The sequence below is a fragment of the Carassius gibelio genome, chromosome B8 (assembly GCF_023724105.1).
Source record: "Carassius gibelio isolate Cgi1373 ecotype wild population from Czech Republic chromosome B8, carGib1.2-hapl.c, whole genome shotgun sequence".
Classification (NCBI taxonomy): Eukaryota; Metazoa; Chordata; class Actinopteri; order Cypriniformes; family Cyprinidae; genus Carassius; species Carassius gibelio.
The window spans coordinates 10,478,960-10,491,662 of record NC_068403.1 but is presented as its reverse complement, the minus strand read 5'-3'; the positions used below and the strand labels follow the sequence as shown (position 1 = coordinate 10,491,662).

General features: G+C 40.0%; 1 protein-coding gene across 2 annotated transcripts in view; it reads left to right on the top strand.

Moving 5' to 3' along the window:
- The window catches only part of LOC127963877 (semaphorin-6B), a 119,712-nt gene extending 111,450 nt beyond the window's left edge, over positions 1–8,262 (top strand). For both annotated transcript variants that reach the window (XM_052563965.1, XM_052563964.1), the window contains exon 17: positions 2,745–8,262. In XM_052563965.1, coding sequence (XP_052419925.1) covers positions 2,745–3,667 — 923 coding nt within the window. In that variant the 3' untranslated portion in view covers positions 3,668–8,262. The remainder of the gene's footprint in view (positions 1–2,744) is intronic.
- Positions 8,263–12,703: the final 4,441 nt, after the last annotated feature.

The following is a 12,703-nucleotide window of genomic DNA, read 5'->3' as shown; positions in this document are numbered from 1 at the left end:
GATTGCTCTCATCCGTCTGTACTGTGACTTTTAAAATCTATCACACCCAGGGCACCTTTTAATCTGCAAATAGATCAGAATTATTCAGTGCTAGATGTTTTCAAAAGTTTTCCAAAACAAGTAATCGATGATGGATGCTTTCAATCAAGAAGACAGTTATTACAGCTGTTAAAATGAACATCCACTTTAGGTTAGGGATGCATCGATCCGACACTCGGGATCGGTATCGGCAACGATACTACTGCCATTTTCTGCGGATCGGTCAGACGAGACCGATCCAAATCCGATACTGTGCGTATACTATTGTGTTATTGTTGAGCCCCACAAAATGCAAAAAAACATTATAAAGCACCAAAACGGTTTTGAGAACATTTTTCAAGTTGAAACTGTTCCATAGTTCAGTGTGAGGAAACAGATTAATATTGAAGTCATTAAATTCAAGTTCACATAAACTCTTCTCCGCTGCGGCTGTCTGTCATCCTTCATTCAGCAATCAAACTGCATCTCACGTTCGGTTACTACAGTCAAAACGATGAAAGTCTCTTCAAGAGTGCACAGTAACTGAGGTTTAAAACTGTTCAAAGAAAAGGCTCATTAAACTAACGTACAGATTTATTCACTACGTATCAATATATCTTCCCTTTGTACTAGTGATGTCTGGTTTGCGAACAAATCATTTGATTAAACCAGTCCTTCTTAGTGAACCGGTTGAACCAGTTCACCAACCCGGACTGAATCGTTTGAACCGGTTCGCGTCTCCAGTAAGCACACTCCCTCTGAGTCTAAATAAACCAATATCCCAGAGTAATTAATTTACTCAAACAGTACACTGACTGGACTGCTATGAAGAGAGAACTGAAGATGAACATGAGCAGAGCAGCTTTCTATGTGGACTCGTAGGGCTGCGCACTGTGACTCCGTGTTGTTTCAATCTCATCATTCTGCGCACGGGATGTGCATAAGCACACTGTACCGCTCTGTCGCAATCAAAGATTATTAATAGTCTTTTTATTGTTTTGTCCTATCTATGATATGTTGCTGCCTTTATTACTGTGCTATACATTTAAAGGGGGGGTGGAATGCTCGTTTTCAATCAATATCCTGTTAATCTTGAGTACCTACAGAGTAGTACTGCATCCTTCATAACTCCAAAAAGTCTTTAGTTTTATTATATTCATAAGAGAAAGATAGTCTGTACCGATTTTTCCCGGAAAAACACGACCGGCTGGAGGCGTGACGTGTGGGCGGAGCTAAAGAATCACGAGCGCCAGTAGGGGCTTTTGCGTTGAGAGCGTTTGGAAGTTGTGACATTACCGTGAGGGAAAAACCATCATCCAAAACAAACCATGGCTTACAGTCAGATTCAGCCGTTTATTTATGATCCAGAATCAGATCCAGAGGCTGAAACTGAACGAGAGCAGCAGCAGCAACGACTCGCTCCGAGCGGGACTCGAACCCGGGTCTCCGGCATGGGAGGCGGACGCACTAACAAGGAGGCAGAGATATTTTAAGCAATTTTACTCACTGCCTGCGGTTCCAACACACGATCATGACCCTTTTTCGTTGGGATTGCATCATCCTTAAGAAATAAACAGTACGCAATTCCGTCGTCAAACTGGGCCTTGTTTGTAAAACAAGCATCTTCGAAATGCAGGGAACAAACAAAAACACTTGCACAACTCCGTTGATGCTCTGTAAAAATAAACTCCATCCACTGGTCCCTTAATGCTGTTTTTTTTTTTTGGTAATCTGTGCAGGGTTGTCTTGCCCTGGCAACCAAAAACACACTTCTTTTGTGACTTTTTGCGATGCTCTCGCTCTGATCAGTGAATGAATGTCTGTGCTCAGCCTCTCATTGCTCTGCTATACGGGAGCGCGCGCTCTTCCGGCAGACGTGCCCTTAGGACCCATATAAGGAAATTCCGCCCCATCTAACGTCACACAGAGCCATACTCGAAAAAAACTTGTGACAAACCGGAAGGAGTATTTTGGGAACAAAAACTTTAAAAAAAAACTTAATTTTTGAAACTTTGTCCATGTTTAGCATGGGAATCCAACTCTTTAACAGTGTAAAAAACTCAGTATGCATGAAATAGCATTTCACCCCCCCTTTTAAAAGAAACGTCTTAGATTTCTATATAAATTTATATAATTTTTTTCATTAATGTATTTTACAACAATACTAAGAGCAATGTTCTACATTTTACCAGATTTAAGACTTATTCACTTTTATTTGTGAATAAAATATTTCACTGGATTTTATAAAATTATTGTGCACCCGTGATTTTTCTAGAATCTAGAGTATGATTTGCTGCTGAATTATCTACTAACCTAGTTTTTATAATAGCATTTTTGTTATAGATTGTGATCTATATATTTTTTTCATTTGTTATTTTTCATTAAAATTAATTTGTGTATATGTAGTAGATTAACACAAAAGAGTTATGATCAGGTCAACACAGAGAAGTACAGAAATTCTACATTGAATAAAAAAAACTGTGCTGTTATCGGATTGGATCGGTATCGGCAGATACTCCGAATTTTCGGGATCGGATCGGTTCAGAAAAAATGGTATCGTTGCATCCCTACTTTAGGTAGTAATGCGTGCAATGAGTCTGCCTTTTTACTTCACTCATGCATTCTTTGACCTCATAGAAAAATACAAAAGAATTTTTACTTAACTCAATATTTGGAAGTTATAAAAGTGTTATTTATGTTCACTGTTATTCTTTCCATGTCTTTAGGTCTTCTACAGGAGAGTTTCATCGAGGAACCAGATGGCTTGGTGTCCGTGAACTTGCTGGTGGTGTCAGCGGTTTCAGCCTTTGCCACCGGGGCGGCGCTGTCAGGTCTGATGGTATGTTGGATAATGAGCCTCAAGCACCGCCAGCGCTCCAGAGCCAGTGAATCTGGCATGGGGAGTCGTCGTAAGAGTGACAAGGAGCAGAGCATGCTGGGACACGGTCGCAGTGGTTCCGTAATCAGCGTGACACGTATCAGCGGCAGCGAACGACCCCGCTCGCAGGTTGAAAATATGTTCACCAACGGTTGGCCAAAATCTGAAGACATCGATCCAGGACTTCCCACTCCAGAACAGACGCCTCTGCAGCAGAAACGTCCCACTCCTCATGTCCATCTCACAGACTGCGACTGGGACCAGAGCCATACTTTCCTCACCCAGACAGGGACACCCTGCCCGGCGAACTCAGCTGTCATTTACTTGAGCTCCAAATACCTGCAAGGTGGGCGGCAAGAGGGATCGGGTGATGTTCCTCCTCATTCAGAGCGTCAGCGGTACCTCATCCTCTCCCATCCACCAAATCAGCGGGAGCAGAGTGGGCGACCGACCGGCCCACCTACTCGCAACTCTGCTGGTGAATACAACTATCCAACAACGCCTCAGGACTCACCTGACCGCAGGAGGGTTGTTTCGGCTCCTACCACCCAGTCGGACTATGGAGAACATCTGCGATGGTCCCGCGACGGACTTAACTTCAATAGCAACAACGCGACTCCTTCTGGCCACCACCCGTATCCCATACAGCCACGCACTAATGCTGCGTTAATACGGCCAGGTCACCACACTCAGCGAGGGCTCAATGAGATACAGGACTACAGCCACCTGCTGGTGAAAAGTGTTAGTGAGCGTAACCCAAATGGCCAATGAGTGGTCCAGGCCCGTTCACACCCTTCAGAGTCCCATCACCCCCAAGACTCAGACTCCTTCTGTAATCCTGCCCTTCCTGTCCACTCTCACTGCCATCCAGTGTCTTTCAAGTCCCCTACCAGTGGCTGAGCTCTAGGACTACCGAGTATGAGCGAACGAGAGCGTTAATGGTTGATGGTGTTAACACCGCTGTCTTCCCCTGCCTGTGGGGTGATGCCACTTAGCACATTAGCGGCTTCTATCACGCTCACTGTTTAATAAAGCGGAAGGATCACTTTTTAATAACGGAGGCGTTGGGTGATGGGAGGTGAAATACATAATCATAATCCTGCGAATGGCTACGTTGACCGTTTAGCATAGTGAAGCGGTTCCAGATTGTCTCTCTGTGTAATCTCAAGCCCTGTAAACCATTCAGTGGAAGTGATACGTTTCGTTTTCGCCTCTCTTGCTTTACATTCTCCGCCTGCAGATGCTTCTTTTGTGCATCCTGGGGCCTTTGCAGACAAGCTCAAACTTCCTTGTGTCTGTTTGTATGTGTATGAGAGTCACGCCAAAACGGGGATTAAAATGTTCTTGCCGGCTAGACTTGATATGAAAGCAAAATGGCCGACCAACACTGGTGTTTCTTGAGTGATCTGATGTCAAATGACTGACTACCCCTCCCTCTCTTAACCTATTATGTGTCAGGAAGCAATCAAGACAACTGCCATTTGACTTTAAAGACTTATGTGCTGGAATATCAGATGTAAATGGGTCATGGAAAAGAGCGTTTGCCAAAAATCATGGAGGAATCAACCCATGCTTTTTGGAAGGAGCATGGAAGCACTGTGGAAATTATATTGTGTACAGGGACATATGTTGTTGGGTGGACCCATTTATTTTGTGGTGTATCTTAAAAACCAAGAAATTTAGTGCATTTCTTTATCCCCTACACATTCTAGAATTAGAGCTGGGCATTTGCAACACTTTCTTTTTCTTTCACTCGGCCTGGCTTCGTTCTCTCTGCAGTCCATTGACTCGAATGTGAGCTCGGTTGTCTGGGCCGAGTCAGGCCGCTAGGGAGCTGCATTCAGAGTGTCTCAATGACACTGGGTTTCTTTGTGTGGCCCAGCCAGAGAAGACCATCCCAACAACAAATAACCGTTAAGAGTCATGGCCTAGCTATCAGCCCAGCCCAGGAGAATGTCAATGAGGAGCCAGACAGATCGGACCCCTCTGGCTCCCCCTCATTGCCAGCCTTCACAAAACTCACAGAATCAGAGGAATACAATGTTACATTTAGATGGAGAGCAAAAAAATCAGACCCACTAGGCTCCCGATGGCACTGTGCCCGCTTCAGCCATTGTTCAGGTTCCTCTGGCTCTCTTTAGATTGCTGTTTGTTTGTTTCAGGTTTGTAAACCCCACGGGAGGTAGAAAAGAAATAGTGTACTATTCAATTCATTCACCTCTCAGTAAACGACGTTATCTTTGTTTTCTTGCCGTGAGGCAACGGTAATTTAGTGAGTGCGAGTGTGTCCACTAGAGGGCGGTATTGCACATTGAGTTTTTTTTATTTTACTTCATGCTCTATGGACCCTTTTCACAGTGTGAGATGACACATTTCTGCAGTCATTATGTTGCAAAAATGTTTTGTGTTTTTAAGTTTTTTAAAGAAATGAATACTTTTATGATTTCGGAAGGATCATAAGACATTGGAGACTGGAGTAATGGCTGCTAAAAACATTTTATTGCCATCACATAATAAAATAGTATTTAATAACTGTTATTAACTGTTATTTAACATTTATGTATCAAATAAATGCAGCCTTGGTCAGCAAAAGAGACTTTTTTCAAAAAATTTAAAAATCTTCCTGACCCCAAAATTCTAAACATTAGTGTATAACACTATACTTTGTTATATTTCCCTAGCATTAAATTACAAAATAAATAGTAAACACTGCTGCAGTGGGGTTTCAAATACATCTTCTGAGGGAAAGATGGCAAATCTGACATCGTTCCCTCGTCTAACTGCCACAATCAATTTATTTTACTCTTTCTTCCTTTAGAAAGTCATGGAAATACAATATACATGTTTTCCTTGTTTAAACAAATGGTAATGCAAAAATAACATTTGCTATGGTCTCACATTTATTTCTGTAGAAGGTTACCCTGCTATTGTTTCTATTCCAACCCCAAAAATGTGAAAATGGTCCATGAGAAGGTTTGACATCAAATGTTTGGTGGTCCTATAATGAACAATACTTCAACACTAAGTATATGTTGGTTTAAAAACAGGCTGTGTTCCAAATGAAAAATCTGTTGTAGTGATAATAGAGACAGAGAAGAGTGTGTTCTTTTGAATGTGTGTTCTTTTTGTGGATGGATGAAAGCTCTGAAGCTGAACATTAAAGCAATTAATGAAGTGTATAATTTATAGGTTTTAAGTGCCAATGCATGACTGAGTTCAGAACTCTGTGTGTAATTATTTTTACACAATCAACATTATTGACGCAGCTTTTTAATTGTCATCCAGCTCATCTATTCGTCTTGGAACGGTTGTACCCTCACACAGACTGAGGCCCACCACTAAAAAAGGTCTGCCCATCCAAGCATGCGTTCACCCTGCTTCCCTCTCACTGGCTTTTCACTCTGTTGCACCATTAGGTGAAACATGCGTGATTACGCTAAGTCTATCTTGGCCTGATAAAGCCTGGAGATGATCGTGAGAGACGTGCAGAAACACAGGCACCCACTTGCTTACTCACACAGCCAGATTCTACAAAGCCATCGCCTGAGATGTGGGCAGCAAAACTCAAGCAGCGAGTCATTATTCTCGACCGCATCCCATATAAATAACATTCGCCGGAATAGACCAAAAACAAGCAGCAAACACAGGGGATGCTTATTGTGAAAGCCTGTACACAAGCTCTAAACACCACCTGGGTTCATTCGCACAAGATTTTGAGGCAGTGAAATGGAGTTAATTTGCTGTGGAGCTCTATAAAATGTGTTCGTGGGAAAAGAAAATAAACAAGGGTTGTTTCACTGTCTTCCTATGTCGTAATTCTCTCAAGCAAGAAATGGAATCGGCTGTAAAAACTCTGCTAGGGTTTTGTTTGGACAGATATATACCTAGCTATGTTTTAGAGAGCCCCCTACTCTCAATTTTCCAATTAGAATTCTGTCTATGAGCAGCGAGGACAGTGTGCTCGAGGCTTTCTCATTGTCTGGGCTGTTTTTCTTTCTCTGCTTTGTCTTTTAAAGCTGAGATCTTTTTTTTTTTTTGACGTCCCCCAGCCACAAACTGCCACAGCTAATGGGCCACCCGATGAAATGTGCTAACACAAAGAAAGAAAAGGTTTGTTTAGAAATGACATGCTTTCAGTGTGCAAAACCTTGACATCTGAAAAGCACAGAGTTTGAATTTTTTTGTAAAGTTGTAGAGAATATATTAGCCAGTACTGGTATCTTCATTTTTATATTTGTTTGTTTGTTTGTTTGTTTTGTGGTAATGTTTTAGGTTGGTTTGAGTTCATGCAAGTGATTTGATTTGCTCTCTGGTGTGTGAATTTTTGTTCAACAACGACGATGATTATTCTGTGACTGTGACCTGAATTTCAGTGTTTGATCCTGGTTTCTGCAAAGCCGGATGAGAGTTGTTTCTCCTGAAAGAAAGAAAAGAAGAAAAACACTTCTCCAAAAGAGCTGAGTCTTCTGTTAACTGTGATGGACTTCTGATTTGTCTCGCACCAGAGGCTGTTCGTGTTACTGGGTCCATTGTCATTAAATGACAAATCGTGTCCCCTTCAGTGTACATAATGATTTCAATGCTTAAATGTAATTTAAGTGAACTATCTGCATGAACACAGCCTCGGTCTGGAGTCCACAGAGGTAGTGTGTACTTCAACACGACATGCTACTGTTTGCCCTAATATTGTCCACCAATCAGACAGTCACATGCATGCTTTACAAATCAACAGCACAAATGCACATAAAGACAAACGTGCACACATACACAAGATCACGAACACATGGACAGTGGGGTCCAAAAGTTTTAAAAACTCTGTTTTCACATGCTCAAATTATATAATTACTGTAATACTTTATGTGGAAGGTTTAATTGAAAAATTGAGTATCTTTGGATACAGTTTGTCCTTTGCTTTAACTGCATCTACAGTAGTTTGTGTAAAATCTGACGCTCATGTTCTTCAGCATGATTTAAGATGATCCAAAGAACATCTTGTACTGTACTTCAATGGAATAAAGAACATGTGAACATCTCTGCAAAATTATGTGAAAAATGTTGCAAATTTTCATATTTAGTGACCCTGAAATTGTGCTTAATTTCCTAATCTGTTTATGCCATAAAGGTTCTTTGTTGTGAATTTCTCAAAAACCCTGAAACTTTATTTCTAAGTGTAAATGGTAGTCTAAATCTCACATTTTTAGAGTCTTCTCAGACTTTTGGATCCCACTGTACTTTAACACACACACACACACACGTGCACAAATTTTTGCATTTGGAAACTCATTGTCCTCAGTTCTGGCTGTCATTGAGCATGGAGACTGTGCTCTGTTATCATTTCCTGTTCTAATAAACCATCAAGAACCTAACTGGTGTTTGTTTTTCTTTTAAGTTTTTCTGGAGCATCACATATTTTTGCTGATGATTATTATTATAAAGGAGTAAAATAAAGGGGTTGGATCTTATTGAAGGGGCTCTAATATACGAAGATCAATATCTCAGAAAAGTGAATCATGTTGTGTTTGTTTGCAGTATAGTGTTATTTTAACAATCAAACATTGTATCTTTTAAGTTCTACGTTTCAGTTCCTCCTTTCCTTCTGTCATTAGGCTATCCTGTTGTATTTTAACACCAAATATTGAACCATAAATACTCAAGAGTACTGGTACAGGGTGCTGTTATTCATTTTTATATAAAAATGTTCTGAGATCAGTTGTCATCACCTCCGTGGGTTTTTTTTAGCAGCATGCCTCTGTTTGGCTATTGCACCACCGGATAGCTTGTGGTGTGGTCTACAGATAACAAGCATGATTGTAGACAAGAGCTTGAAAAAATGGCAAACCGATTTTGCAACGAATCTAAGCCACAACCCTGAAGGTCTCTGAATATGTATTTATAACCATTTATTGCCAGACGAATTAATGCACGTTCATTGGGATTCGACGATTTCACCTGGAGCCACAAGTGAAAAGCGAAGGTCAGTATAATAAATCGGTTTGTTGATATTGTTGGTATTGTTTGGCAGTGTTGAGTACTCGAGACTCGGACTCGGACTCGGTCTCGAGACCGTATTTTAATGGTCTCGGTCTTGTCATGGACTCGTGTGCATTTTGACTCGGTATTGACTCGGACTCGAACATATTAGGAATCGGACTTATGCCCGAGTCCACTCGAGTCCCAATCAAAATATGTCATGATTATTACTGTATGTTAATGTTTCTTTAAATTGATGTATGATAGATACATCCAATGACTGGTGATTTTCTTGTGACTTGAGACGTTAGGCCACCGACACACTGGATGCACGGCGCAAGCGTCTCAGCTGCGTGGCGTGTCTGTTTTTAATTCGGCTCCCATGTTAACAGGTTAGAGCTTGCAGACTGCCTGCGTGAGACGCGCATCCCAGGCGCAGCTCGAGCCGCGCGGAAAATGCGTGCATGCTAGAAATAGAACCGACGCCTATTTTCACGCGAACACGCGCGTGTTGGAAGCGTTTCCAGGCAAAATAAACTAGGAAAATATGTTTATATGTCACTCGTGTCATTATGTACACAAATACATATTAATTCATGACATTTTGATATTTGAAAGTCTATAGGTTGGCATAAATTCAGATACAAATGTAATTTAAAAAAATAAATAAATAATTATCGATTTTCAAATATTGCACCTGTCAAACATACTCTATTTTGCAAGAGCCTGGTTTTTCGGCGGCCTCTCTCTATGTCACCTATAGCAGAAGCAGCGCGCTAGCGCTGCGTCAGACACGCTTCTGGTGTGTAAAGACACAGAAAACGCGAAGCAGCCACCACGCTTCTAGCACGCAGCAGAGACGCCACGCAGCCAGTGTGTCACCGGCCTTAAGTTACCCTCCTGCCATCCGCCTGTAGTGATCCCGCTTTCCAGAAAGCCACATTGCTACATTATTTCTCTCAACTGTGTTATTTTTACAAAGTAGGACAAAATGGTCACAGAAAAAAACAAATATTGTTTAATTAAATTATATAATGAATACAGACACAGACTGACTGTCTCAACACTAAACATCTCCCCCCAAAAAAATATCTGACAGAAGGCATTGAACTTATATGGCATTTCAACCAGCTTTCTTCCCCTGGCACATACACACTTTTGCATGAAATTTTCCTGGACAGTCAGTCGGCTCTTGTGTGTATGCCCTCCGTAACTAAAAAAAACTTCGACTAGTGTGTATTTTACCGTGCATTAAAACCCACCATCCAGTGAAATTAGCATTAGATTATCCGTTGCTGTTACAGAAAGTGATGAAATGGTAACTTTTGTCAGTCCCCGCTTCCTCTGCACCAATAGAGAGAGTTTTTAGTTGGGGTGGATTGATCATGAGACCACATCGTGCTTGGTTGGGTAGCAGGATGGTCTCCTCACTTAATTTTTTGAAAAGTAATTATGCCCATCTTTAATCTTCACAACATCTAAAGTGCACATAATCCAAGACATTTTCAGGATATTAGCAGTCATTAGTTAAGCTTCAGGGTTAAAAGTTATGTAAAAGCTGTTACAGTTGAACATTTACAGGTATAGTGGTACAGTAATGTTACTTGTACTAGAAGTGTTATGTGGAATTACAATATAGAGTCGTACAGTAATGTTATGTGTACTAGAAAGGTTATATGGATGTGTATAGTGGTACAACGATGTTATGTGAAAATGAGCACTTAATATTGACAAGTAACAATTCATAATTCTAATAAAATTACCTTTACACCACATACTATGTGGCCCTTTTACCCTTTATTGTTTCCATCATACATTTTACATACTCTTGAAGATTTCTTTAGGTCTTGTCTCAGACCCAATCTCTCTGGTCTCGGTCTTGACTCGGACTCGACCCTTTCTGAACTCGGTCTTGACTCGGACTCGACCCTTTCTGAACTCGGTCTTGACTCGGACTCGACCCTTTCTGAACTCGGTCTTGACTCGGACTCGACCATCTCTGGACTCGATCTGGACTCGGACTCGAATGAGCCGGTCTCGACTACAACACTGTTGTTTGGGATTAAACCACTGCTCACGTATCAAACGCACGAGCAGCTAAATCATGATCATCCAAGCTACTAACATAGACAGATGAATAGCAAAATTGGGTCAAATTGATGTATTTGATCCAGAAGCCTCATATTATATATTATGATTTCATATGGAAAGTGCTAACATTACATGTATTATCTCAACAGATTATTTACATTTACGGATACAGTACGTCTTTCATCAGCATATCTACATGCGTCCTGTCCTTTTGGAAATATAAAATAAAACAGTGCTGCAGATACAACAGCTGTCCACACGGTGGCAGTGTTATCCAGCACAGATATACAAACTAGTCTGGAGACCATATTATCAATTTAAATTCAAAATCTAACTGAAACCTGAAACAAAGTGAAACTTTTAGGATTAAAGCAAAGAAACATTCTGACTTCGTTCAGATTTGTAGCTCAGTAATCCAATAGTAAATGTGTGACACTGATCGTGTGATCATGTCATTGATTTTCAATTTAACTTTTCACTCAGATAAATATATGAAGAAAAACTAAATTTTCTCAATACTAGGCCATTTGTGATATGTCAGGTGCTTTTAATGAATCTCACATAAAGTGATCAACAGAATTGAGGGATTTAATGAATTAATGCATCTAAACGTTGATCATATTTGTGCCAGGAAAATTATTTATAACAAAATAATATTATCTGTAACAATGGCTGTTTAATATACTTTGCCAAAAAGTTAACTTTAAACTATATGGCTAAATCAAGATATAGTACAAACATATAGTGTATATGTAATTAAATAGATTATATATATATATATATATATATATATATATATATATATATATATATATATATATATATATATATATATATATATATTTGATAGATAATGGTCAAAAATGTATAAATATGGACATTCCTGAGAATGTGTTGCTAACAACAGTCTGCTGACATTCTGTTCAGGCACATGTTGATTTGTAAGCAGGAGAACTCATTACTTCATAAAGATCAATGAGTTCGACAGTAGAAAAGAGCACTATGTTCATATTGTCAAGAAACACTGCCCCCAAGAGTAATTTATCTAATTCAGAGCCATCCGAATGCAATAATCTGTAATCAAACGAAAGTGTCATGCACAAATTCACAGAGCTCCTGAAGTGGGACTCCTTCAGGCCTATGCATGATTGGATTTGTGTAATTAAATGTATGGAAATGTACTCAATTTCTAGATGCAAACCAATGTGTTTACTAAAAATGCCATGTGTTCATAATAATATACATGATAGTCTCTTTGAAATTGTTATGTTTCAGACACAGAGGGCATATATGCAGTACTTCAAACACCCATATTGTCAAAATCACTCAGTGACACCTGTTTTGACATGCATTCTTTGTCAATTAATCACATCTTAAGATGGCAGAATGCCCTTTTTTCTGTATTGAACATACTGGATAGTTGGAAGAAAGTGAGTCATGCATACAGAGGTCAAGGGTCAGTCGTGATTGTGATCATATATTTACACATACCCTTTTCACATAAATCATTGAGCTCATTTATTTGACAAGGTATCTTTTTGTCCAAGACAGACTTGAAATTCTCAAGCGCACTCAGACTTGTTTAAACAAGCTTTCAATGTGTCAGTAACCGGTGATATGATTATAGCAGCTTGTGTGGCACTTCAACAGAAAAGTATTCTGACCGGTTGATTTATATTACCTCATCAGAAAGTAGTACACATATGAACACTTATATTATATTATAGTGAATTAAAGTATAAAGTC